Source organism: Pyrus communis, chromosome 16 (genome assembly GCF_963583255.1).
Source record: "Pyrus communis chromosome 16, drPyrComm1.1, whole genome shotgun sequence".
Classification (NCBI taxonomy): domain Eukaryota; kingdom Viridiplantae; phylum Streptophyta; class Magnoliopsida; order Rosales; family Rosaceae; genus Pyrus; species Pyrus communis.
The window spans coordinates 12,731,329-12,758,850 of NC_084818.1; the positions used below are offsets into that span (position 1 = coordinate 12,731,329).

The following is a 27,522-nucleotide window of genomic DNA, read 5'->3' on the forward strand; positions in this document are numbered from 1 at the left end:
TCTAGTGTTGCCCCCTCCTCTGCCACAAAAGTTTAAGGGGGACAAGGTAAACCATCGTTATTACATATAGCAGAAGCAATTTGAAAAGGAAGTGAAGAATGCCTTTCACTGGATCAATTTATATATAATATGAATCCGTGGTACTGTCGTAGAACAAAATTACAATGCAGAAACGAAATTTCTCGACCAAGATATTTTGAGTCTATAATAATGTTACATATTACAGATTTCTGCTTAACATTTATTCCCAAATACAGAATTACAAATGGCATCTAACTTTTCTTGTTCGAAAAATGGCATATATTGCTCGAAAGCAAAAGGTTGGATCCACCTCAAGGGCTCAGGAAGAGAGCTGTGCACTGCTTGATCGTATCTTCGGGGCTGGAAACTGCAGAAGGGTAGAGCATCATCAGATATACATATTCAGTAAATATTGTTTGTTTAGGTATGTAAGTTCTAATGAATGAGAATCGGCCACAAGTAACTTTAAACCTGGGACGAGAGCTTACCTGTATGACCTACGGTTCTTTCAGATTCATAGATTTCGTGGTCATTTCCTCCCTGTGGAAACGGGGAACTCACAAGTTTTAGGGCCCGAATATCAGAAAACTTCATCGAAAAGAATAAATGTGAAACAGAAAACATGAACAAACTGCTACTCATGAATTCATAGAAAAGGAAGTTGTACATAGAAGAGGGTTAAGCCATCAAAGTATGGACAAACCTTGTAAGTTTTGTCACCAAAGAAATGGATCTCTTGAAAATCATCTAGGTATCTCAAGCAGTATGTCTTGTCCCAACCTTGCGGGAAAACCTGGTTCAAGCATTGTAAACCATTGGCGTTCAATTTCAAAAGTCTAGTCACCTTTTTACTGGACTAGTTCAAGAATGAGGCAGGCAAAAATAAATAAATGGAATAATCATTAAACCATAAATAAACATAGAATCGCTTACATCAAAACTTATCTGTCCTCCAATGGAAAATGTCAGGTTGAGGTGACCAAACTTCTCACGAAGGATGGAAACCATTTTTGGGCGTATATTCTGAACCTGCAAAGAATTACCATCTTTCAAGTTATATACAAGCGAAAAATAAATTGATATCACTTAATAATTAAAATATAGGCACAATTCAAATTTATAGGTCAAGTATCTAACCTTGTCATATTTTTCAAATTCATCCCTTTCTTCTTGGCTACAGTTTCTCCCAATTGGTGATACATTAAGCATCCCACTTCGGAACTCAATAAATGTACCCCTACAGTTATAAGTTAAAAGTAAAAGTTTTAAGTTTACTGTCGATAGCTTAAGATTTAACAAAGGCTTCCACTCCACTAACCTCTTTATCGGTATGTCCAAGTCAGCAATATAATGAAGCGTAAAGTTGATGAATTCCTGCACAAGTGCATGCCAATCGTCTCAGATCAATCTCAAGAACAACATAATTAAGTTTCCAAGGTGCTGTGTGTATGTTGTTCTTGAAACTGCTTAAGATATCTTCCAAATAAGGAATTTGAGAGTCATAGCATACAACAGAGCACAGGTTTTACCTTGAGTTTGTCTTCTCCAAGATATGTCTTCAAGCTCTACAGAATGAAGAACGCAAAATGCATCAGTTTGGAACTTTTGTCACAACATGAAAGATTTAAAAAAATGTAGAAACAAAGAAAAATAACGCAACTCCATCAGAAGTCCTATCAGAAACAAATCATGGTTATTGGGCACCCATACTAGAACCCAGCCAAAGCCATTTCAGACTTGGACTTAGTGTTCAAGAAATTCAAACTGTAATAGAGGACAATGGTGTGAAACATAAATATGGACCAGAAGAAATCTACGGCAGACAAGTCTTCATTATAAGATGAATTTACTACTTTCGTTAGCCACAAATACTTTCTTCACAGAACAAAAGAAAAATTCTCTCAAAAGATCCAAAGAACAAGATGGTAACATGGAAATATTTATCTTAACTATCCATTTCTTCTTTTTCTTTTTCTTGAGGAGAAGGTTTATATCTTTACGATATATACCATGCTCAAATTCAGGGTATTTGATCATTAGAATTTTAGCTTTGCTTATTGCTTTCAGCCATATATTGGGCCAGAAGGGGACCACAAATTTACCCCAACAAAGCATCCCTCTCGCCATTAGATAAGAAAATCAACTTTCACGTAATTGATTCAAGCATCACCTTTAATTAGGACACTACGAAATTATGAATGTGACAATTTGTTTCTATTATCACACTAAGCTGTATAATACCTGGGTGCCAATCAGTGTCCTATCTTTGTGAGCCACAAGACCATTTTCGGAAAATACATAATCATGGTCATCAATAACTGCAAAGACAAGGACATAGTTAATAAACATAGTCCAGAAGATAAAGCATGTGTCCACAATGTCCCTCGAGAACTAGCATTGAAGGACACCTAAGAGTTAATGTAAAAGGAACAGGGCACCAACATAGCGTATTGTGTTATTAAGACAATCTAAATAGCCAATATCAGATGCAACAAAACAATTTCAAAATTCATCCAGGCACAAAATTTAAATAAGTGTTTATATAACGAGTAAATATCCAAACTTGAGCTCCAACAACTGAAGCTTGCATTGATGTATCATATGCAAAAATTAAGTGTTGAATACATTTGGAGTTACTTGATATACTTTCTACAAAATAACAGTATACACCTGTTTTGCCAAGCTGCTCGGTTATCTTAGAAAGGTCAGATCCTCCCACAATGCCCACTGTGACAACCTGCACTCCAACAAGGCTTTGATTATTAACAAGAAACTAGCAAACCTCACAAAGATGTACACTTTTAGGCTAACGGGTTACGTACCTTCCTAAGTTCTCTCATAAACTCCAACATTTCTGGAGTAACAACCTGATTTGAGCGAAATACATTCAATTAGAAAATTTTATCAAGTTGATTAAGAAGTGAACAAGATTATGCCTTTCAAATCGATAACCAACATGATAAACCGGTACATAAAATTCCAACTGAAAATTAAAGAGTGATTTAAAAGGACAAAATAAAAACCAGAGATGTATACCTTTCTTGGAGCTGTGAGAGTCCCATCAACATCAAACAAGGCAAGCACACCAGGCCTCCTAACAGCCATTTACACTTAAATCTAATTTTCCTGCTGACAAATACACAATGCTCAATTAACAATTTAATCTCTTGAGTTTCTGGGAACATCAGTAAATCAGCGAGCTTGCAGAAAACAGCAAAATAGATATTACCCAGATGTTCAAAAACATTAAGATCCAAAACCCAATACTTTTTTACTTAAAAGTAAAATAATTTGAGAAAGCAATTGATCGAATGGCCTAGATTGTAAACGAAAGTACCAATAAGTAATTAAAAACTGAAAAGCAGCCAAAATTATATGCACCCAAATGAGTGGAAAGAAGAAAGAAGAAAACTTTAAGATTCAGGAACAAGCGGTTCTGCAGATGATGAGCCCTAATCAATGGAAAATGGCGATTGATAAGTAAATTGGCAAATGACAAAGTGAAAATACAAACCCGGTAATTGCGCTAATGAGAGAGAGAGAGAGAGAGAGAGAGAGAGAGAGAGAGAGAGCAGGTTGAGAGGTATGAAATGAAATGGAAGTTTGAGGAGCAGAGAATTGGAAAGCAGATTTCTTCCAGTGGCGGAACTTGAGCAGTTGGGATTATAAAGCGATATGAAGGGGGTCCCAGAACAATATTCCTATTTACTTTTTGAGTCTTGGCTTAACTTCGTACTAGTTTCACTAAAGGATCTGAGCAAATCCATCGGATCATTGAAATTTGATCTAATGACTGCAATTGTTATAATTGTTAGAAAAGCTTCATATTGTAGTTGTTGGATTAAATTTTAACGGTCTGATGGGTTTGCTCAAGAGGCTTAGCCTCCTAAGCTTAGAAGTGGATCCTGATCAATCACTAAACAATACGATTTAATTTAATGTTTTTTTTTTTTCATTTATATATTCTAAAGTCTTAGCTTGTAAGTTCGACAAAAAATTAATGAGACACAATAAGAAACTTCGTAGGAGCTGTATCTTGCATTTGCACGTAGAGATAACGTTGCCCTTAATTTTGGTTGGGTGGGTTAAAGGTTAGGTAAGAGTAGAGAATGAGGTAGTGGATCTGGTTTCCTTTTTTTTTTTTTTTTTTTTTTTTTTTGGTCAAACGATAAATATATTAGATTAGATGTTAGATTAGGAAGTCGATTGAATTAGAATTCATGCCGTGGTGCAAGAGCAACACTCATTTTCACCATTATGACAGAGGGTCACTCACAGGTTGTGGATCTAATTTCAAATCTGTTCAAAAAGTGCACTAATTAATGCAAATTATTTGTAGAGTTGGGGAATATGCTATAGTATCTATTACTAACCTCTTTTAGATAGCGGTGTACTTAATTTATGATACGATTGCGTCTAATAGCCTACTGCTTGCATATAAGTGCTTTTGGATCATGAAAGCACTTGGTAGTGCATATAAGACATGAAAGGAAAACAGAAGTGTATTTTGAAAAATACGTAGTGCATGTATAGTCCGCGAATTTAGTAACTATGGTGGGCACTATGTAATTTGGCTATTGATTGAGAAGCAGTGACTAGTGGTTGAAGCATCTCCTTAATCTAGACAAAAATGAGTTTAGCATTCACTTTCAGTTTGTTTTCATTTCGGTAGGAAACTTCTTTCTTTGGTTGTATTATCACCATCTCATAAACTAGTCAATTTTTCCCTTTTGCAGTTAGGAGGAAACTTCTCAACATGTCTCACTTCACTGTTTCTGGTTCATAGTAGTGTATCTTACAACAGAACTGATCTTTTACGGCGCACAAAGGGTGCAATAAACGATTATTCACGGCTTATGAGTCTCCAAGCAATAAAAGCCCCTATCTTAAAAGATGTTTTCTCTTTTTGCACTGCTCGCTTTGTTTTCGTCTATTGATTATCTTTTATTTCCCTTACTCAATCATTAGTTGCTAACTTGTAATGCAAGTCACTTAATTACGTGGGATGCAAGAAAGTTGATCGCCTGAATCTCAAACTTGCAGCATTTACTTCACATACAGTGGACAAGTAATATATCTATAAGAAAGAACTTATTCTTTTGTAGAAGAGTCATCGCTCAAATTCGCTTGCAACACAAAGTCCCTCGAATTCATATTCAACACTGCAAACCCTTGTCTTTCACTTATTCAAATAGTTCTTACAACATCTTAATAAGGCGTCCCTTCTTTACGGATGAAGTATTGGCCAGTAGGTCCGCCATTGGGGAGTAGCGCCAACCTGACAACGCTTTCCGCACCTTCGTCGATGGTTAAGATGCCCGAATTGCAGGTTATATCTGTTTTGACAAATCCAGGACAGACACAATTGATGCAGAAATTGGGCCACCTTTTGGCTAGAATTCTGGTGTAAGCGTTCAAGGCTGCTTTCGAGACTGAGTAGGCTGAAAGGATTGGAGGCCAATTTTTGGCTTCTACCAAACCTTGTTTAAAATCTTCTAAAAACTCACTCACTACTCCATCTATTCTCTCTTCTGTGAGACTCTCAGCATCACTCAGTACCCCTTTAGCCCATCCATCTGAAAAAAACTGACACAATATGCAACACAGGACAGTTTTAATTTAATTTCCGAATAGAAACATCGTGGAGAATTGCTCAAAATTAGACCTTTCACTACCGATTCTCATAGAAAGCAAAAATCGCTTTGGAAACTAAGCAAGCATCAGTAGAAAAATGGTAAGAACATAGTTTTCAACCATACTGACAATCATTGCAAACTTGATTTTCTTAGGAGAATGCCAAAAAAGAAATATGGTTTTCGAGTTGTTTATATATCATACCATTAATTGACCAACATAAGAAGAAACAATAACAAGCCTTGGTGAATCGGATAGCTGGAGGAGGGGCAGAAGTGCTTCAGTCACTCTTTTCGTACCATGGTAGTTTGTTTCTAGACACTTTTCTCCTAACTCGTAGTTTGGTGTTGCTATTTCGCTCCAATCAATATCTTCAAGCTTCTGCATCCCGGTGAAGAAAGTTAAAACTTATCCCGAATGATTGCAGGATCGTCTTCCCCTAATAATCCCAGATCCATAACTGGTTTGCTAAATATAGCATGATTTTCTTAAGAACACAATTTGACACGATAAGTTTGAGGAACTTCATATCAAGCACATATATCTTCGTAAGCAAACTTTTTAAAAGCAACTCAATGATGCAATACCAAAACCAAACTGTCTTTATATAATTTGTGATGGAGAAAGTTTTGGTATATAGAATTAATCTTACCTTACCCGGAATAGCTCTAAAAGCTTCGCCGTTTAGTATGCTTCCGATAACTCCTGCATTGTTTACCTACAGATCACAAGTTCTAGCATTACCATCTTTGTCATGTCAACGAAGTTAACCAAAAAAAAGTTCGAGCATTTGGGGTTTGATCATTACCAAAATATCAAGTTTTCCAAATTGAGTTTTGACAAAATCTGCAAGGGAAGCAATGCTAGCAGAATCCGTTACGTCGAGCTGGTGAAAAACCACGCGATCAGAGACGCCAAACTGTTTCAATTTTTCAACAGCTTCAAGACCTCTCTTCTCATCTCTGGCAGTTAACACTACTATGGTCCCATTTGAAGCCAACTGCCCAACAGTTGCAAATCCAATTCCTTTGTTTGCCCCTGTCACAACTGCATACCTGACCAAAAAAATAGGTGTTATTTATGTGGCTATGAGAGTCTAATGGGAAATTCGAGAACAAGGAGATGAACCTCTTCGTCGCCTCTGCCATTGTCGATGGTTTTTGAAGCCTATTTTCAGCATTTTAAAGGGGTGTTGTCACAAAAACTCAATTTTGTGTGCGATAGCAGTTTTGTCGTTTTTTGTTTAGGCAGGGTTTTGTACAGTCAAGAAGCGAGGCGGGGGGTAGAGAGACGGGTATTTTGATGACATGTTGGTGAGGAAAGAGAAAAAAAAAAAACAGTACTATTCTTTTGGAATTGCCCAGAGCCGGCAACCGTAAAATAATGATATCGAGTTTACCAACCACGGTAGTCAGACCTTCCACTTAGAGCAGTTCCATGGGAAAGGCTCCTCAGGCTATTCACTATTTAATTCATTCAATGAATAGTAACTGTCCTTAATAAACAGTAACTACATTTTGCATCTCCATTCCTACATTGAATAGCCTTGATAATAGGTAATAAAATATTAATATATTTTTTTATTTATAAAATAATACAAAATAGTTTAATTTGTAATTTTGGATAAGATTTTTAATCGTTCTCGTTGCGCCACGTGTCATTCTCCAAAAAGACAATTATTGGTGATGGATTTTGATGAGATTTTTATCCAATGTCATCGTGTCACGTGTCGTTACCTTTTTAGAATCGTTGAGGATAGATTTCTGATAAGATTTTTAACTAATCACGTCGCGTCACGTGTCACAATCTATTTACAATCTTTATGGATAGATTTCGATCAGATTTTTAATGAATGACAGCATACCATGTGACATTATCTACAACCTAATCCTTTCTGAATCCTCTATATAATCCACCATCCATCAGAAATCTCACACCAATTTTCTGAATATCTCTATCATTATTCATAGTTTATGCTTCATTTTTCACCAAAATCAAAATATATATGTATCATTCTTCATAGTTTCTGCTTCCTTCTTACAATGTCTTCTTCTTCAAGGATGATGTGGGAAATCGATCAACAAGAGAAAGAATCGTTTAACCAATCAAAATGAATGTTCAATCTACAGGTGGCCCAAAATGAAAGGGATGAGGATGAAGAGCGTAGAAGGAGAGATGACGAAGTAAGAATGGGTAGAGCCTCACATTCCCGTCGAGTCATCCAAGCTGTGGGTCAGATCTGCAGGCCTAGCCGTTCCGGAAACCTTGATAGAAGCAGGCAACGATGAGGTATGGAACTCTTGGATGATTATTTTGTTCGTAATAGTGCATTTTCTGATACGTACTTTAGACATCGTTTTAGAATGGAACGATATTTGTTCAACAAAATCATGATTGCTGTTTGCAACCATGATTCTTACTTTGTGCAAAAGAATGATGTTTTCGGTGCAAAGGGTCTCATTCCTAAGCAAAAAATTACTGTTGCCTTACGGATGCATGCATATGGAGTATCTGCAGACCAAGTGGATGAGATAGCGAGGATGGGGAAATCAACCATTCTTGAGTCCCTGATGAGGTTTTACGGAGTAATCAAATCTATCTACACCGCATAGTACCTCCAGAAACCTACTGACATAGACTTGCAAAGGCATCTGAAGAAGGACGAGATGCGAGGTTTTCCTGGGATGATTGGAAGCATCGACTATATGCACCGGACCTGGAAAAGCTATCCAAGTGCATGGCAATGCGCTTATGGGCATAGAAAAGGAGCAAAAAGTATCATTTTGGAGACAGTGACATCTTTTGATACATGGATTTGGCACGCATTTTTCGGGACTCCGGGAGCTCAAAATGACCTCAATGTCCTTGCCAAATCCCCAGTGTTCAACGATTTCCTGTAAGGAAAGGCACTAAAAGTCACGTAATGGGTCAACAGACATAAGTACGACGGGCCATAATACCTAGCAGACGGTATTTACTCAAGGTGGTCATCGTTTGTCAAAACAGTGCCACGTCCGCGAAGTGCAAAGGAAAAACACTTTGCAAGCTGTCAAGAGGGGTGCAGGAAGGATGTGGAGTGTTGTTTTGGAATCCTCCAAGCTCAATGGGCGATTGTCAGGGGTGTTGTCAGAATGTTTGATGTAAAGTTGCTTCAATCCATCATGATGACGTGCATCATTCTTCACAGCATGATCGTGGAAGATGAGTATGATTATAATGCCGTTGATGAATATGAGCCAGACATGATGAACAATTTCAGAACACAAATATATTATGCTCATGACGCCACCGAAGAACCCGTGCAACATGAGCCATTAGAAAATGATGGACGTTACAATGAAAGGCTCATTCAACGATATATTGCACTTCAAAGGCCATATATGCACAATGCCCGGCAAATTGACTTGATAGTGGGAATTGAAACAAGCTCAAGATACTTAAGTTTATTTAGTGTGTTTGTTTTTATTTGGTGTTTATTTAATTTTATTTGGTGTGTTTTTTTTTAGTTCATTTAGTGAGTTTTTTATTATTTGGTATGTTTATGTAATTTTATTTGGTGTGTTTATATCATTTGAATAAAGATTCTCTTAGTATAAATAAATTACCAAATTAAATAAATTTACTCTCACTTTAAATAAAGTACTAAATTCAATAAATTGGAAACAATATAAAGTACTATATTCAATAAATAATAAATTACAAACCAAAGTGATTGGAAAATTATGGGCCCCAATTACAAAAAGTACTCTATTCATCATCACTTAACCAATTTGTGGTGCTCGGATGATCTTCTCTTGTCGTGCTAGGACCATCTCCTCTTGCTCTCGCTTCTCTTGCACGCCTCCTTCACACCACGTCCACTTTCTCTGACTTCCAAAAATATTTAGAATTTGGAGACTTCCCTTCTAAAGGTGTGTTCATAATGTCACGATCTTGTTGAGCCATTCTTTCTTCTCTAACTTGTTCCCTTTCTTGCCTAAATAGCTCTCTTTCTCTCTCATTAGCTTGAAATGCTCTCTCAACAGCTGCAGCTTTTATCTCCTCTCTAGTCTTATCAGCCTCAAATTTCGCCATTTCCTGCGCCAAAGTCAATTCACCTTGGCGAGCAAGTTCTTCCATATACTTTGCATAATCATTCTTGGAAGCACTCATTTTTCTCTTTGAAGCCTTCTTACCTTGATGCCTAATTGGATAACAGGTCGACTCTGACACTTGTTCAGGGGGGGTGTTTCAGGCACTTCTTCTGCATCATCTTCATGAACACGCGAGCCATGATCAGATGTAGAGTGTAGAGGGGTGCTGTTTATGAAAACTTCTAGACCGACATGCACAACTTTGAATTTAGGACAATCTTTGACAATATTTCAATATTCTCACCGGTTGAATGATTTGTTTTTGCTTTTGGTTTTGGCATTATACCAAGCTTGTGCTTGAAGTTCCTACACAATGTGGGAGAAGAAATAATTATAATGAAAGTAGGTAACAAATAAACAATACAAACAAATAATTATAACCAAAGTAGCTAACAAATAAATAATACAAACAAATAATTATAATGTAAATTTGGGTATAGTACAAACAAATAAATAATATATTGTTACCTGATCCGCTAAATTTTGCCCACTTCAAAGATTACTACTAGCTTGTGCCAAGGTGTCTCTCCACGTACTAAATGATTGGCTAAGTAATTTCCAACTACTAGACATCGATTCTTCGGTTATTTTCCCACCAATTTTCTCAAGAATATTGGTATGAATAAGACTCCACAATTTTCGCAACTGCATCTCATTACCCGTAAAAGGATCATGAGTTACTTCAACCCAACTAGTACACAACACAACATCTTTAATAAGTGTCCAATTTGTACCTGCATCAGTAGTTATTTTGTTGGAAAAAAATTAGATTGAAACTTTGAGAGAAAGATAGGAATGTGGTTGAAAGTAGTTGAGAAAATATGAAATAGTGGTATAAAGTAGAAGATAATGAGAAGGCATTTATAGAAAAGTAAAATCAATTTTTTTTTTTTTTAATTTTTCAAAATTTTTTTTTCAGATTTTTATTAATTTTTTACATTTTTAAAATTTTTTTATTCACCTAATTAATCTCTGCGGTTAGATTAAAAAAAAATTTGAATTCCAACACTTCAGATTGTGCCACATAGCACAACGGTAAGATTTCTGATTTTTAAACAGTTTTTTTTTTTTAATTTATAAAGGTGAATAACGTGGACCATTGATCTCAGATTCAACGATTGAAATTAAATAAAGTTTTAAAATTATTATTATCGTTGGAAATCCAACGTTATAAAACAAATAACCGTTAAGATCCAACGGACGCCGAGGCGCCACGTGGCCTCCAACGGTCACTGACGAAGGCCTGCGCATGCGGGCCTCAGCGGCTGACGCAAAATGTGGTTGACGTCAGGGCGACGTCAGCCACACATCAAACCCACTTCAGGCTCTCGGGCTAGCAACTCTCCACGGGCCTCTCCCTCGGGCTTGCTCGCCAGCACACGCTGGGCTTCATCACTCAGGCTCTTTGGCCCTATTCCTGCGCCTGTCCCTCGGGCTGGAGCACATGGTGAAAGTGCTCTTATACTTACGACTAGATATAAATACGATCAATTATTAATTTGAAATTTAAAAGTAAAAAATAAAACATACAATTCAGATAAAATCTCTCTTAAAACTAAAATATAGTCGGAGCAACGCTAACATATTTAATAAATTATATGGATTATTTTTGGGGATTATTTTCTTGAGTTATGCGACCTCAATCATAGAATATAAGCTGGATGAATGAAGTGAAAGAGTGTATCCGGTGTGTTGTGCAACCGTCGTATGCCACTAAAGCTCAAGGGAAATTTTTATAGAACGACAATAAGGCTGGCAATGCTTTATGACATGAAATGTTGGATGGTGAAGCATCAAAATGTACACAAAATGAGTGTAGCGCGAAGATAAGAATGCTACGTTGGATGTGTGGGCATACGAGAAATGACAAGATTAGGAATGAGGATACACGAGGCAAATTAGGAGTAGCCGAAATTGAAGATAAGATGAGAGATAATCGGTTAAGGTGGTTTGGACATGTGAAACGAAGACTACAAACGCTCCGGTTAGAAGATGTGAATACGAGACAAAGGCCCAGGGCCAAAGGGATAGAGAAAGACCTAGGAATATTTGGAAACAAACTCCAAGAAAAGATTTGAACTACTTGGATCTAACAGAAATCATGACACAGAACCGAGCGCAATGGCGTTCTAGGATTCATATAACCGACCCCACTTAGTGGGATAACGCTTTGTTGTTGTTGTTGTATTATTTTCTTGAGTTAGATACTTTGTATATGCTAGTAATACTCTCAGATAAATTAAGGTGAGCATCCATTGTCCCCTTGTTATTTTGCTTACCTTTCTGGATGCTAGCTCTGGAAGAGTTGCATAAGAGATGAAAATGTTACACCCCACATCTTTCTGGACGCTTTTCTGATACCTCACCTCTATAGGCCCGTCGGCCGGCTGTTTGTTTTAGGGTGGCGGTCACGACTTGCTTCGATCGGCGCCCATTTTCATAAAACAATAGCATCACTCCTAATAGGATATGGCCTCCATATTTAACACTACCCTCATATATTTCAATCATCCAAATAGTCTTGCCACATTGTGAATCCAAAAGCTTGTACATAAACTATCAAGCCTTATTATTCATTAAACACAGAGAGGGCCTCTGTTAGCACCACATCTTAATACGGTGTTATTTCTTTCTTGATGAAGTAGAGGCCGGTAGGACCGCCGCTGGGGAGTAGGGCCAACCAGGCAACGTTTTCAGCACCTTCGTCAATGGTTAAGAAGCCGGCATTGAAGGTCATATCTGTCTTGACAAATCCGGGGCAGACACAGTTGATGTAGATGTTTGGATACTTGTTGGCCAGAATTCTAGTGTACGCGTTCAAGGCTGCTTTCGAGACTACATAGGCTGGATAGGTAGGAGGCCAGCTTTTGGTTCCTAGCAAACCTTGTTTATAGTCTTCCAAAAACTCGCTCAAAACAGCATCTATTCTCTCTTCTGTAAGGCTGTTAGCATCACTGAGTACCTCTTTAGCCCATCCGTTTGGAAAATTCTGAAGCAACAGGAAAGATGGCAGAGTTTAAATTTGATTTAAAAAAACGGAAAAATTGCATCAGCATATAACTAAATACATTAAAACATTTTTCGGAAAACAATTCTTCAACTAAAACATTCCCAGAGTTCTCGTTTAGTCTGGGATTCAGTTAATGTTCTAATGCATTCGCAGAGCTCCATTATACTTAATTAAGCAAAGAAAACAACGACTAATTGTTTGTACATTTCAAGAAGCCCCATTTATGAAATAACTAGAGATAAACAGATTAAGGATAAAGAATTCTCCGTATCTTTTGTAAGGCAGATAAGTTAACTAAATTATTTTGTTTAAATTACACTAACAACTAAGCGGAAATTTAATTCTGTTAAGAGAATGCAAAAAACAGAAGCATAGTTCTGAAGTTGCTCATACCATTAGCTTAGCACCGGCAGAAGAAACATTAATGATTCTAGGCGAATCAGATAGCTGGAGGAAGGGCAAAAGCGCCGCAGTCACGCTTTTGGGACCATAATAGTTTGTTTTAAGGCATTCTTCTGCTAACTCATAGCTTGGTGTTATCAATATTTCACTCCAATTGATTTCATCAGGCTTCTGCATCCAAAATCATTGCTCTCGTCAATTAGAATGGCATAAAAGTCTAAAATCACCTTTCTATGATGTGATATATATACACATATATAACCTCACCTTACCAATTACAGCTGATCTAAAGCTTTCAGGGTTAACTATGCTTCCATTAATTCCTGCATTGTTTACCTACACAGTCGAAAAGTTCCAACATTTTCATCTTTTTTATGCGTATTTCAACATAAAAAAGGATTATAAGTTTATAACATGTGTCATCAGTATCAAATCAGACATATTGCAATATTATCTCTACTGATCTGAGGAATACAACCCAACTCAAAACAAAAAGATTTACCAAGATATCGAGTTTCCCGAATTGGGTTTTGACAAAATCTGCAAGGGAAACGATGCTAGCAGAATCTGTTACGTCAAGCTGATGAAAAACCACCTGGTCGGAGACGCCAAGCTCTTTCAAATTTTCAACAGCTTCAAGACCCCTCTTTTCATCTCTAGCAGTTAACACCACCATGATCCCATTTGAAGCCAACTGCTTAACTGTGCCAAATCCAACCCCTTTGTTTGCCCCTGTCACAATTGCATACCTGACCAAAATACAAAAGAAGCCAACAAAAAGAAGGGAAAATAAGAAATGGGTTTCTTTTATGTGATCAAAAGATGCATAAGAACTACAACACTACTACCTCTTTGTTGCTTCTGCCATTGTTGCTCTGAGCTTATTTTGCCGGGTGGATACAATGAGGGGACTAAAATGCCAGGGGTTCCGGTTTCAAATCATCTGTTTCTAAAAGCTAAACTCATGGGACCCACGTGGGTGCGAAATGAAGACAAATATACGTGGTTTCAGAATGGCGGCTGTATGTGGGATTATGTGGCGAAGAATGTGAGGAAGTATGTGCTGGATTAGTGGTCAAGTGGCCAAAAACGACTTTGGCTAGTCAAAGAAAAATAAAGATAAAAAAGTCAAAGAAAAATAAACAACGATAAAAAGGACATGGTGATGTTTGTTGAAAAGAAAAAAGATACATCATTGTGTCTCTTCCTCGTTTTTGGACGAAAAATAAGGACTCTTGTCTAGAGGTTTTTTGCTTTGCCATTAACACCCGAAGAGTTTTGTTTTTCACTTCCACTTATTAGTCTTTGGAGCTTTTGATAGTTGTTGAGTAGCAGCAGAGAGCGGAGAGCAGAGAGCGGAGAGCAGAGAGAGCAGAGAGCGGAGAGCGGAGAGCAGAGAGCAGAGAGAGCAGAGAGCAGAGAGAGCAGAGAGAGCAGTCCAAGAAAAGGGAAAATTTTCAGAGCTGAAAATTTTCAGCTCTTCAGTATAAATACTCGCGTGTTGCTGCGGGTTTTTAAAGCGTATAAAATATGTAAAAAGTTCTATACACATGTACAACTAAATTAGGGATTCAATTATGGATTCGTATTCCTGTTTACAGTTATATTTGCACACATACACTAATCAGCACTTTTAAATTCTCCGATCGTCACTTCTAAACTTCTTTTATATTTTACTATATACATGCTTCTCGGTTACAATGTGAAAAAACAAAAGCTGCTAATGTAAATTGTTAAAATAATTAAGTAATATCGTAGCTCTCAAATCCATTTAATAGGATACATTAAAAAAAAAATTGCACGCTACCTATTATCGTTGATCAGCAACTTTTTACCTACATTATTTTGGTGGCAGCAAAGGTAGATCAACAACCTTCTACAAACTTTATTCCTTGCATAACATTGACAATAGTAATATCACATGACAGTTTTATGATCACAAAAATTTCTGCAAGGCCAGCCCAAACTGTCACAACCTTTGAAAATAACACTAGACAAAATCCTGTTCAGATTCAAGATAAAACTTCAATGACACTCATATGATAAATTTGCCATTCATCTAGCAGCATTCTTGAAAAAAATATAAAAAATCAAAAAATAAAAAATGAAAAGCATTGAGTTGCTTTCCTTCCAAATTAAGTTTACCTGCCACGGGAGAGGTTGAACCAACTCTCATCTAGATCCCGAGCACATGCCAAAGCTCTCATTCAAAGCTGAAGGTATACCACTGATTGACTCGAGACCCACCTCGGGTAACATTTTTGACCACTGAGAATGTTGAGTTCTCTGATCTGCCTTTAGATGAGAAAGGAAGATTTCGGGGGATGAGCATATCAAGAATGTGAGAGACTGGATGGAGGGGTTTGATTTCACAGTGGAAAAAAGCAAAACTCCACATAAACTTTCTCAAAGACACAATGTCCGGCTTCAATACGACTCAGAAGACATAATTCATTGAAAATTATTCTAGAAGTGAGCAAAATTTACCTTAACACCGCTGTAAGCAAATTAGCATTGGGGAGAATTTTTGTTGAAAAACTGAATGGAAAATCAAGAGTTTCAAATTCAAACAGGAGCAATATTTAAAACCCGAAATTGAATCATCACAAAGGGAATTCAGTGCAACCATCATCAAACCTGTTGCTCTTTCTAATCAACTACAGCTCCATTCTCATTTTTCGTTGAGTTCCGAACACTCTGTGTGCCATTGATTCGGATTGCCTCATTTCCCTTGGTATTTCTGCTAAACTTACTGGGAACGTCTTCTCTCTGCATTTCCCTAACCAAACACAATCACAAATTAGTCAATTATAATAAAAAACGTAAAAATGGCGCCACATAGTGGATTTATAGAGGGTTTATAAAATAACAAAGGCATGTGATTTAATAGTTTATGACAAAATAAATCATACATCGTTTTGAATAGTTCCTATTCAAAAAATAGAGACTTACTGATGAGTGAATGGCCAATTTTCTGAAGAAATCATATGCTTTTTATGAGTGTATCACAACTTTCAAAAAGTACGTGAAAATTAGTAAAATTGTAAATTAAAACAAAAAAGAAAACCTCAAAAGAAAAAAAAAACCTAATTAGCGTTGAAGTTACTGAAAGCACCAGAAATTACAAAAAAAGAAAGAAACAAAAAAGAGAGAATCCACACTAAACAAAAATGAAAAGAGAACTTGGCCTCAAGTATGGATTGTATAATGATTTCCAGTATCCAGGTTGTGAGTTTTCATGCGATTTTGAATATAACTCGCACTTACCAAGACCAATAGATGATGCTACACCGAGAGCCAGCCATCAGAGTCCAAATTGCAGATAATGAATAAGCTACTGGATATGCTGCATTTTGATTAATTATAAGATCAATAAAGGAAACTCCAAATGTACATCAACATTATGCAAGAAACATGCCCGATAATGCATACATGATGCAACATTCATGGGAAATCTTTATCCCAACAACTCATACAAAGAATATTAAGCAAACCATATTAATCAAATAACGGTTACTCTAACTAAAATTCTAAATGCAACTGAACAAAAATGTCTCCCTACGAGTAAATACCTCTTGTTGAGGTCCACCAACTGTCGCAATGATCACTCCTATACCTCCTGCTAACATAATTAGAAGCAGAAACCAACCACCTCTCGCCATAAAACACCCAACATATTGGCCAATAGCCAAATTGAAATACTTTAATGTCTTTAACGGCTGTGTTGTAAGTGTTAAATTTTCTAGTTCCTGGTGATGCTTCAAACGGAGTCCTGCGGAATTCAAAGATTACAGACAACCTTCAGATTTTCAATCTGAATATTGAAAAAATAAAACTACTTTCCTCAATTGGAATTTAATTAAACATTTAAAGAGTTAAAATAATCAAACTTTTTGTTTTTATTTACCTACCCATAAAAGTTTGATTTCCATTTTATTTAAAAACGTACAAAAATTGAAACCTTCTGTTTCCATTTGATTTCCCCTTTCATAATTAGCTCAGCTGAATCCCCCACCTCATTACTCCCACGTACTAACGTAAACAATGAGTCACTACAAATTTCAGGTTTTATATGAATTTTTTTAAAAGGAAAGTGTATAATTGGAAGAGTAGAAGAATCGAGAAGAAGAGTAGAAGAAGAGTAACTGTGCGTGCTCAGATCAAATCAGCCAGAACTTGATCTAATTGCAACGACGGGAGTGAAATCCGACTTCCAGTTGCTGCACCTCCTAGCTTCCTTCTGCTGCAACTCAAATTTGGTAGAACAAAAGTCTCAATCTTTAACAGATAGAAAAAAACCCAGTAATCACACATATTTAACAAATCGAACTCAAAAATTAAAGAACGAGTAGAAAAGGTGAGGAATTTACTCGAACCCACAAAATTAAAATTAATTACAGCATAATCAGGCTAAAGATTCAAAATTCACAATGTAAAGACCCAAATTAAACATAAAATTCAAAATTCACGACGCAACAACCCGAATTAAACACAAAATCAAGGTCCTTTCAGAAACATAAGCTTAAGAAGGCGAAAATCTGAAACCTTTCGAAAGCACAGAAATAGAGAGAAAAAAGAATTGGGGGAAAAGTTGAGAAATTTACCAGAGGGGTTTAGGTGGAGGCGCCGATCGGCAAGGCGGATTGAAGCTCGAAGGGCCGAGCTTGGACTCTTCGGCAGTGGAGAGATCTAGGGTTTTTCCACAGATAGAGAGGAAACCTAGATTCGGAAAATAGGGAGAGAAATAGAGACCTTGATTCGAAGAGAAATGGTGAAGCCCTAAATCGAGCTGCTTGGTGCAGAGAAGAGTGAGGCGAGGAGGGAGACGGGTAGAGCCGGCAACCATAAAATAATGATTTCGAGTTTATCAACCACGGTAGTCAGACTTTCCACTTATCCTTCCGTTTAGATATAAAAGAGGTTTTTTTTATATGAGTCCAAGTAATTAAAAATTAGATATATTTCAAAAATCAAAAATCATTAAAAATTGAACTTATTTTAAAAGATGGTTTATAAAATTAGACTTATTTCAAATTTTTTCATATAAAATACGATCAATTATTAGTTTGAACTTTAAAATTCAAAAATAAAACATATAATTCAGATTAAATTTCTCTTAAAACTAAAACATAGTCGGAGCAACGCTAACATATTTAATATGGATTATTTTCTTGAGTTATGTGACCTCAATAATGGAATACAAGCTGGATGAATGAAGTAGAAGAGTGTCTCGAGTGCGTTGTGCGACCGTCGTATCTCACTAAAGCTCAGGGAAATTTTTATATGACGGCAATAAGGCCAACAATGCTTTATGACATGGAATGTTGAACGGTGAAGCATCAAAATGTACACAAAATGAGTGTAGTGGAGATGAGAATTCTTCGTTGGATGTGTGGGCACATAAGAAATGACAAGATTAGAAATGAGGATACAGAGGCAAATTAGGAGTTGCCGAAATTGAAGATAAGATGAGAGAGAATTAGTTAAGGTGATTTGGACATATGAAATGAAGACTACATACGCTCCGGTTAGAATATGCAAGTACGAGACAAAGGCCTAGTGCTAAAGGAATAGGGGAAGACCTAGGAAGACTTGGAAAGAAATTCCAAGAAAAGAATTAAACTACTTGGATCTAACAAAAATCATGCCACAGAACCAAGCGCAATGGCGTTCTAATATTCATATAGCCGACCCCACTTAGTGGGATAACGCTTTGTTGTTGTTGTATTATTTTCTTAAGTTAGATATTTTGCATATGCTAGTAATACTCTCAGATAAAATAAGGTGAGCATCCATTGTCCTCTTGTTATTTTGCTTACCTTTCTGGATGCTAGCTCTGGAAGAGTTGCATAAGAGATGAAAATGTTACACCCCACATCTTTCTGGACGCTTTTCTGATACCTCACCTCTATAGGCCCGTCGGCCGGCTGTTTGTTTTAGGGTGGCGGTCACGACTTGCTTCGATCGGCGCCCATTTTCATAAAACAATAGCATCACTCCTAATAGGATATGGCCTCCATATTTAACACTACCCTCATATATTTCAATCATCCAAATAGTCTTGCCACATTGTGAATCCAAAAGCTTGTACATAAACTATCAAGCCTTATTATTCATTAAACACAGAGAGGGCCTCTGTTAGCACCACATCTTAATACGGTGTTATTTCTTTCTTGATGAAGTAGAGGCCGGTAGGACTGCCGCTGGGGAGTAGGGCCAACCAGGCAACGTTTTCAGCACCTTCGTCAATGGTTAAGAAGCCGGCATTGAAGGTCATATCTGTCTTGACAAATCCGGGGCAGACACAGTTGATGTAGATGTTTGGATACTTGTTGGCCAGAATTCTAGTGTACGCGTTCAAGGCTGCTTTCGAGACTGCATAGGCTGGATAGGCAGGAGGCCAGCTTTTGGTTCCTAGCAAACCTTGTTTATGGTCTTCCAAAAACTCGCTCAAAACAGCATCTATTCTCTCTTCTGTAAGGCTGTTAGCATCACTGAGTACCTCTTTAGCCCATCCGTTTGGAAAATTCTGAAGCAACAGGAAAGATGGCAGAGTTTAAATTTGATTAAAAAAACAGAAAAATTGCATCAGCATATAACTAAATACATTAAAACATTTTTCGGAAAACAATTCTACAACTAAAACATTCCCAGAGTTCTCGTTTAGTCTGGGATTCAGTTAATGTTCTAATGCAATCGCAGAGCTCCATTATACTTAATTAAGCAAAGAAAACGACGACTAATTGTTTGTACATTTCAAGAAGCCCCATTTATGAAATAACTAGAGATAAACAGATTAAGGATAAAGAATTCTCCGTATCTTTTGTAAGGCAGATAAGTTAACTAAATTATTTTGTTTAAATTACACTAACAACTAAGCGGAAATTTAATTCTGTTAGGAGAATGCAAAAACAGAAGCATAGTTCTGAAGTTGCTCATACCATTAGCTTAGCAGCAGCAGAAGAAACATTAATGATTCTAGGCGAATCAGATAGCTGGAGGAGGGGCAAAAGCGCGGCAGTCACGCTTTTGGGACCATAATAGTTTGTTTTAAGGCATTCTTCTGCTAACTCATAGCTTGGTGTTGTCAATATTTCACTCCAATTGATTTCATCAGGCTTCTGCATCCAAAATCATTGCTCTCGTCAATTATGATGGCATAAAAGTCTAAAATCACCTTTCTATGATGTGATATATATACATATATATAACCTCACCTTACCAATTACAGCTGATCTAAAGCTTTCAGGGTTTACTATGCTTCCATTCATTCCTGCATTGTTTACCTACGCAGTCGAAAAGTTCCAACTTTTTCATCTTTGTTATGCGTATTTCAACATAAAAAAGGATTATAAGTTTATAATATGTGTCATCAGTATCAAATCAGACATATTGCAATATTATCTCTACTGTCTGAGGAATACAACCCAACTCAAAACAAAAAGATTTACCAAGATATCGAGTTTTCCGAATTGGGTTTTGACAAAATCTGCAAGGGAAACGATGCTAGCAGAATCTGTTACATCAAGCTGATGAAAGACCACCTGGTCGGAGACGCCAAGCTCTTTCAATTTTTCAACAGCTTCAAGACCCCTCTTTTCATCTCTAGCAGTTAACACCACCATGATCCCATTTGAAGCCAACTGCTTAACTGTGCCAAATCCAACCCCTTTGTTTGCCCCGGTCACAATTGCATACCTGACCAAAATACAAAAGAAGCCAACAAAAAGAAGGGAAAATAAGAAATGGGTTTCTTTTATGTGATCAAAAGATGCATAAGAACTAAAACACTACTACCTCTTTGTTGCTTCTGCCATTGTTGCCCTGAGCTTATTTTGCCGGGTGGATACAATGAGGGGACTATAATGCCAGGGGTTTCGGTTTCAAATCATCCGTTTCTAAAAGCTAAACTCATGGGACTCACGTGGGTGCGAAATCAAGACAAATATACGTGGTTTCAGAATGGCGGCTGTATGTGGGATTATGTGGCGGAGAATGTGAGGAAGTATGTGCTGCATTGGCCAAGTGGCCAAAAACCACTTTGGCTAGTCAAAGAAAAATAAACAAAGATAAAAAAGTCAAAAGAAAAATAAACAAAGATAAAAAAGTCAAAAGAAAAATAAACAACGATAGAAAGGACTGTTAACCGAAGTGTTTCATCAACTCCATGATTTGAGGAGTTTGTTTAACCGAAGTTAATCTGCAGTTTCATCAACTCCATGATTTGAGGAGTTTGTTTAGTTTGAAAGTGTTATCTGATTACCACTCCTTGTTTGTAGGAGATAGGGTTTAGATTTTCTGTTTTGTATTTTTGAATTTCAAATCCCCTTGTAATTAGGGTTTTCAAACCCTATGTAATCATGAACAGCTTATAAATACAAAGCATCCCATAGTTAAATGGGTATGCAAACAAGTGACAAACCTGTGTTCTTAAGTTTTATATGGTCTCTAGAGCCTTTTTTGTCTAACGACAAAGATCCTAACCTGTTATTCTTTCCATCATCGCTTCCATGGCTGAAAACAATGTCCCTGCTATCAACCCTAACTCGCAAACCACCACCTTTCAACCCTTTTCCATTGTCGTCAATATCAAACTTGATAAAACCAACTACCCACTGTGGTTGGCTCAAATTCTCCCTATTTTAAAAAGCCGGGACTTCATGGGGTATGTTGATGGCACCTTGGTGTGTCCCCCAAAACATGTTGCTGGTTTGACAACCGTGAATCCTGCGTACACAATGTGGGTGCAACAGGATCAAATGATCCTCAGCTGGATTAATGGATCTCTGACTGCATCTGTCTTGTCTGTGGTGGCAAGCAAAAGAACTGCTCGAGCTACTTGGGAAGCTCTGGAGCAAAGGTATGCATCCACATCCCAAAATCGTATTTTGTTTCTCAAAAATGAATTGTTGCAGACCAAAAAAGGTGATCTATCTGTGGCGGATTACCTTGATCGCATGAATGCGATTGCTGACAATCTTGCTCTTGCTGGGCAACCTGTGAGTGATGACGAACTGGTCCAGATTGTGTTGAATAATCTTGGACCAGCGTATGAGATGACTGTGAACGCTGCACAAGCTCGTGACAACCCTATCACTTATCCTGCCCTTGAATCATTGTTGCTGACAATAGAAATGAGACTGATGGAACATAATGTCCCGTTGGTTGAAGGAGCCACTGTTAATGCCTTCGTGGCTTCTCGAGGACGTGGGGGTGGTCGTTCTCGTGGTGGTGGACGCGGGAACTACTCAAACCGTGGTGGTGCTCAACGAGGTCCCAATCCTCGCCATTACAATGCTTTGCAGAATAACCAAGGTACTGGCGAAAGGTTTGTTTCTTGTGGTTATAGAATTGTCAAATATGTGGCAAACCAGGTCATCCTGCGTTGGATTGCTACCAACGCATGAACACTACTTTTGAAGGATGCATTCCGGCCAAACGACTCTCGGCAATGACTTCTTCACCTATTACTCTTAACAAACAGCAGAATGGTTCTTGGCTCCTCGACACAGGAGCCAATGCACACATTACTCCTGACATTCAGAATTTGGCCAATCCCAAAGAGTATCACGGGAATGAAGGAGTAGGAGGTGTAGGTAATCACACGGGTATCTCAATTGCACATTATGGATCAAGTCAACTTAATACTAAATCTTGCTCATTTGTTTTACGTGACATTCTTCATTGCCCAACTGCCTCCACTAATATCCTTTCTGCTCATCAGTTTACCCTAGATAATGATTGTTACTTACTCATTTTTCCCCATGTTTTCCTTGTTAAGGACCTCAAGACACGGAAGACGCTTTTCCGAGGGAGATGTGAGAATGGGTTGTACCCATTTCCAAATGGCAGTGGTTGTCTCAAGCATTCTGTTACTGCATGTGTGGGAGTTCGAGTGTCGATTCAAAAGTGGCATGCACGTCTTGGCCATCCTGCAAAACCAATAATAAAGTTTTTAATTTCAAATAAATTGGTACCAATTCATGGTACCTCTGAAGTACGCTTTTGTGAGTCATGTCCTCTAGGTAAAAGTACTAAATTACCTTTCCAATTGTCCGAGTCTAGGTCTCAATTTCCTTTGCAACTTATTCATTCAGATGTGTGGTGTTCTCCAATTCGTTCTAACGAAGGTTTTCGTTATTATTTGTTGTTTGTGGATGATTATTCGCGATATTCATGGATTTTTCCCATGAAACAAAAATTTGAAGTCTTTGCGATATTTGTGAAATTTAAAGCCACAGTTGAAAATATGTTTAATCAATCCATAAAAACTCTTCAATGTGATGAAGGTGGTGAATATAAGAATCATTCTTTCCAAAGGTTTCTTGATATTCATGGTATTTCCCAACGTTTTTCTTGCCCTAAACATCCTGAACAAAATGGTTTAGCTGAACGAAAACATCGACATATTGTCGAAACTGCCATGGTTATGCTTGCTCAGTTTTTCATGTCAACTACGTTTTGGTTTGATGCATGCTCAACTGCCACATATCTAATAAACCGATTACCTACTCGTGTATTATTTGATACATCTCCGTTTGAGAAATTATTTCAAAGAAAACCCAATTATGAGTTTTTGAAGGTGTTTGGTTGCCGTTGCTTTCCATGATTAACACCATACACGCAAAATAAGTTACAACCAAAATCAAAGTCATGTGTTTTTCTTGGATATTCTTTGAACCATCAAGGATACAGATGCTTGGACATGACCACAAGATGAGTTTATTTGTCTCGCCATGTTCTATTCGACGATGACTCCTTCCCTTTTAAGGGACTCACATCTCCTTCTGACAGTGTCGACGTACAAGGTAACAACTTTTTACCTCATATATTACCTAACTTTCCGTTACCCACTACCCCTCCAGAGAATCCTACATTCACTACTATTGATCTACTCCCACAAATCCCTTCTGCTCTGAGCCTTGCACCAGCCATAGAATCCTATCCTGATGTAACTTTTCTGCAATATACACCATCAACGGTTAAAACCGTATCCCAGCTCAATCCACCTTTAGAACCTAACCTGTCTATAGGACCCTCACTACCATCATATGAGCAAGTTTTAGTAAATGAGCATCTTATGCAACCCACTGTCCCTAGTGATACTGGACATTCTATGACTACACGTTCTAAATCAGGGGTTCTAAAATCAAATCCAAAATATGCTATGCATGTTGCACTTGATAACTCTATTGTTGAGTCTACATGTTTCAGTCAGGCAGTCAAACATCAGGCGTGGAGGGAAGCTATAGCGCAGAAGTTTAATGCCCTACAAAGAAGTGGAACTTGGAGCTTAGTTCCGTACAATTCTACAATGAATGTGCTACCAAACAAATGGGTGTTTAAAATTAAACGTCGCGCCGATGGCACTATTGAGCGTCATAAAGCTCGATTAGTGGCAAATGGATTTCATCAGAAAGCTGGTGTGGATTACACCGAGACTTTTAGCCCTGTGGTCAAGCATAGCACCATTCGACTTGTGTTGAGTCTTGCTGTGTCAAAGAAGTGGCCTGTACGCCAACTTGACGTGCAGAATGCGTTTCTGCATGGATACTTGAATGAACATGTTTACATGAGACAACCATCAGGCTTCATTGACAACCAGTTTCCTCATCATGTCTGTAAGCTACATCGATCTCTTTACGGTCTCAAACAAGCGCCTAGGGCTTGGTTTCAGTGGTTATCTGATTTCTTGTTTCAACTAGGGTTCGAGGAATCTACGTGTGATTACAGTCTTTTTGTGTTTGACAAACAGGGTGTATATATTATTTTGTTAATTTATGTCGACGACATTCTTATCACAGGGAACAATCCACGACAGATGGCTCATTTGATTCAGAAACTTGGTAGTTTGTTTTTAATGAAAGATTTGGGACCGCTCAGTTATTTCTTAGGCATTGAAGTAAAGTATAATGGTGATGCCATGCATCTTTGTCAGTCTAAATATGCACTGGATCTCCTCACTCGCACAAAATTCACAGATGCCAAACCTATTTCTACTCCCGTGTCGTCTAGTCAGAAACTGAGTGCTCATATTGGCGATCTTTACGTCAATCTAGATATGTATCACAGTGTTGTGGGGGCGCTCCAATACCTCACAATCACACGACCTGATCTGTCCTACGCTGTGAATCAAGTGTGCCAGTTTATGCATTCTCCGAAAAACACCCACTGGATGGCAGTCAAGAGAATTCTTCGGTATCTAAAGGCTACGTATAGTCATGGTTTACTGTACCAACCAGGAACTGCTACGTTGACAGCTTATTCAGATGCAGACTATGCTGGCAACCCTGATACTCGTCATTCTACGGGTGGTTTCTGTTTTTATTTGGGTTCTAACCTTGTATCCTGGAGTTCAAAGAAGTAGAAGACAGTTTCACGCTCGAGTGCAGAAGCGGAGTATAGGCAATTAGCTTATACTGCTGCAGAATTATCTTGGTTAAGGTCTCTCTATAAAGATCTTCATTTAAATTTGGTTCCACCAACCATTTGGTGTGACAACATTTCTTCAATTGCCCTAGCGTCCAATCCAGTCTTCCACTCGTGCACTAAGCATCTGGAGGTCGACTACCATTATGTTCGTGAGAAGGTGGTTCGTAAGCAGCTCGTGGTAAGTTATGTGTGTTCCCAAGACTAGCTTGCTGACATTTTTACTAAAGGCTTATCTTCTTCAAGATTTAAGTTTCTTGTCTCCAAGCTTCCAGTTGTTCCCCCACCTGTTCGCTTGCGGGGGGCTGTTAACCGAAGTGTTTCATCAACTCCATGATTTGAGGAGTTTGTTTAACCGAAGTCAATTTGTAGTTTCATCAACTCCATGATTTGAGGAGTTTGTTTAGTTTGAAAGTGTTATCTGATTACCACTCCTTGTTTGTAGGAGATAGGGTTTAGATTTTCTGTTTTGTATTTTTGAATTTCAAATCCCCTTGTAATTAGGATTTTCAAACCCTCTGATGTAATCATGAATAGCTTATAAATACAAAGCATCCTATAGTTAAATGGGTATGCAAACAAGTGAAAAACCTGTGTTCTTAAGTTTTATAAGGACATGGTGATGTTTGTTGAAAAGAAAAAAGATACAACATTGTGTCTCTTCCTTGTTTTTGGACGAAAAAAAAGGACTCTTGTCTGGAGTTTTTTTGCTTTGCCATTAACACCCGAAGAGTTTTGTTTTTCACTTCCACTTATTAGTCTTTGGAGCTTTTGATAGTTGTTGAGTAGCAGCAGAGAGCAGAGAGAGTGGAGTGCAAAGAGAGCAGAGAGCAGAGTGAGCAGAGAGAGCAGAATGCAGAGAGAGCAGTCGAAGAAAAGGGAAAATTTTCAGCTCTTCATTTTGTATAATCATTCATTCAAAGATATTGTGCTACAGTTTGTTGCTTTTGGGAGAGAAGGATTTAGTATGTACTAGTATAAATACTTGCGCGTTGCGCCTTTTTAAAGCGTATAAAATATGTAAAAAGTTCTATAAACATGTACAATCAAATTAGGGATTTAATTATGGATTCGTATTCCTGTTTACAATTATATTTGCACACATACACTAATAAGCACTTTTAAATTCTTCGATCATCACTTCAAAACTTCTTTTATTTTTTACAATATACATGCTTCTCGGTTACAATGTGAAAAAACAAAAGCTGCTAATGTAAATTGTTAAAATAATTAAGTAATATCGCATCTCTCAAATCTATTTAATAGGATACATTAAAAAAAAATTTGCAAGCTACCTATTATCGTTGATCAGCAACTTTTTACATACATTATTTTGGTGGCAACAAAGGTAGATTAGCAACCTTCTACAAACTTTATTCCTTGCATAACATTGACAATAGTAATATCACATGACAATTTTATGATCACAAAAATTTCTGCAAGGCCAGCCCAAACTGTCACAACCTTTGAAAAGAACAATGGACAAAAACCTGTTTAGATTCGAGATAAAACTTCATTGACATTCATATGATAATCTGCCATTCATCTAGTGCATTCTTGCCAAAAAAAATAAAATGAAAAGCATTGAGTTGCTTTCCTTCCGAATTAAGTTTACCTACCACGGGAGAGGTTGAACCAACTAACATCTAGATCCCGAGCACATGCCAAAGCTCTCATTCAAAGCTGAAGGCATACCACTGATTGACTCGAGACCCACCTCGGGGTAACATTTTTGACCACTGAGAATGTTGAATTCTCTGATCTGCCTTCAGATGAGAAAGGAAGATTTCAGGGGATGAGCATATCAAGAATGTGAGAGACTGGATAAAGGGGTTTGATTTCACAGTGGAACAAAACAAAACTCCACATACAGATAATACTACATCCAAAACA

The 27,522-nt window shown here is 37.6% G+C and overlaps 3 protein-coding genes and 1 long non-coding RNA gene across 10 annotated transcripts; all 4 read right to left on the reverse strand.

The window, feature by feature from the left end:
- Window positions 1-92: 92 nt before the first annotated feature.
- On the reverse strand, window positions 93-3,693 carry LOC137719679 (phosphomannomutase). Its single transcript, XM_068458723.1, has 12 exons — window positions 3,536-3,693; window positions 3,058-3,147; window positions 2,844-2,888; window positions 2,692-2,758; window positions 2,263-2,339; window positions 1,551-1,586; window positions 1,340-1,395; window positions 1,159-1,258; window positions 955-1,050; window positions 725-814; window positions 510-561; window positions 93-388 (listed from the first exon to the last, which is right to left on the reverse strand). Exons 2-12 carry the CDS (start codon window positions 3,124-3,126, stop codon window positions 333-335), a joined length of 744 nt encoding a protein of 247 aa, XP_068314824.1. The 5' UTR covers window positions 3,127-3,147; window positions 3,536-3,693; the 3' UTR covers window positions 93-332.
- Window positions 3,694-5,171: 1,478 nt separating this feature from the next.
- Window positions 5,172-14,507, reverse strand: LOC137720827 ((+)-neomenthol dehydrogenase-like). Of its 4 annotated transcripts, XM_068459934.1 has the most exons (9): window positions 14,049-14,507; window positions 13,703-13,949; window positions 13,468-13,536; window positions 13,192-13,371; window positions 12,470-12,693; window positions 6,464-6,710; window positions 6,308-6,373; window positions 5,860-6,033; window positions 5,172-5,607 (listed from the first exon to the last, which is right to left on the reverse strand). In XM_068459934.1, exons 1-9 carry the CDS (start codon window positions 14,066-14,068, stop codon window positions 5,230-5,232), a joined length of 1,605 nt encoding a protein of 534 aa, XP_068316035.1. In that variant the 5' UTR covers window positions 14,069-14,507; the 3' UTR covers window positions 5,172-5,229. The 4 variants fall into 4 exon arrangements, with proteins under 4 accessions (XP_068316035.1, XP_068316038.1, XP_068316037.1 ...); XM_068459937.1 differs by lacking the exons at window positions 12,470-12,693; window positions 13,192-13,371; window positions 13,468-13,536; window positions 13,703-13,949; window positions 14,049-14,507 and adding an exon at window positions 6,784-6,803; XM_068459936.1 differs by lacking the exons at window positions 5,172-5,607; window positions 5,860-6,033; window positions 6,308-6,373; window positions 6,464-6,710 and having other exon boundaries at window positions 12,268-12,777; window positions 13,192-13,368; window positions 14,049-14,326.
- Window positions 14,508-14,648: 141 nt separating this feature from the next.
- Window positions 14,649-17,830, reverse strand: LOC137720837 (uncharacterized). Of its 3 annotated transcripts, none has more exons than XR_011066587.1 (8): window positions 17,805-17,830; window positions 17,347-17,443; window positions 16,773-16,972; window positions 16,468-16,546; window positions 15,838-15,979; window positions 15,688-15,738; window positions 15,346-15,495; window positions 14,649-15,202 (listed from the first exon to the last, which is right to left on the reverse strand). It is a non-coding gene; the product is annotated as an uncharacterized lncRNA (long non-coding RNA). The 3 variants fall into 3 exon arrangements; XR_011066589.1 differs by having other exon boundaries at window positions 16,153-16,546; XR_011066588.1 differs by having other exon boundaries at window positions 17,347-17,449.
- A 1,124-nt stretch (window positions 17,831-18,954) lies between these two features.
- Window positions 18,955-21,135, reverse strand: LOC137720831 ((+)-neomenthol dehydrogenase-like). 2 transcript variants are annotated; one of them, XM_068459943.1, is made up of 5 exons: window positions 20,998-21,135; window positions 20,652-20,898; window positions 20,418-20,486; window positions 20,142-20,318; window positions 18,955-19,729 (listed from the first exon to the last, which is right to left on the reverse strand). In XM_068459943.1, the coding sequence occupies exons 1-5, from the start codon at window positions 21,015-21,017 to the stop codon at window positions 19,352-19,354; spliced, it is 891 nt and encodes a 296-aa protein (XP_068316044.1). In that variant the 5' UTR covers window positions 21,018-21,135; the 3' UTR covers window positions 18,955-19,351. The 2 variants fall into 2 exon arrangements, with proteins under 2 accessions (XP_068316044.1, XP_068316043.1); XM_068459942.1 differs by having other exon boundaries at window positions 18,957-19,729; window positions 20,142-20,321.
- Window positions 21,136-27,522: the final 6,387 nt, after the last annotated feature.

Excerpts from the sequence above, each read along its gene's own strand:
- LOC137720831 (XM_068459942.1), bottom strand. The coding sequence starts at position 21,017 with ATGGCAGAAGCAACAAAGAG. Across the intron at positions 20,899-20,997 it reads ATGGCAGAAGCAACAAAGAG|GTATGCAATTGTGACCGGGG; the intron begins GTAGTAGTGTTT and ends TATTTTGGTCAG. Across the intron at positions 20,487-20,651 it reads TCGGAAAACTCGATATCTTG|GTAAACAATGCAGGAATGAA; the intron begins GTAAATCTTTTT and ends TCGACTGCGTAG.
- LOC137720827 (XM_068459934.1), bottom strand. The coding sequence starts at position 14,068 with ATGGCAGAAGCAACAAAGAG. Across the intron at positions 13,950-14,048 it reads ATGGCAGAAGCAACAAAGAG|GTATGCAATTGTGACAGGGG; the intron begins GTAGTAGTGTTG and ends TATTTTGGTCAG. Across the intron at positions 5,608-5,859 it reads CTTATGTTGGTCAATTAATG|TTTTTTTCAGATGGATGGGC; the intron begins GTATGATATATA and ends ATATTGTGTCAG.
- LOC137719679 (XM_068458723.1), bottom strand. The coding sequence starts at position 3,126 with ATGGCTGTTAGGAGGCCTGGTGTGCTTGCCTTGTTTGATGTTGATGGG. Across the intron at positions 2,759-2,843 it reads TTATGAGAGAACTTAGGAAG|GTTGTCACAGTGGGCATTGT; the intron begins GTACGTAACCCG and ends GTTGGAGTGCAG. Across the intron at positions 1,259-1,339 it reads TTGGACATACCGATAAAGAG|GGGTACATTTATTGAGTTCC; the intron begins GTTAGTGGAGTG and ends TTATAACTGTAG.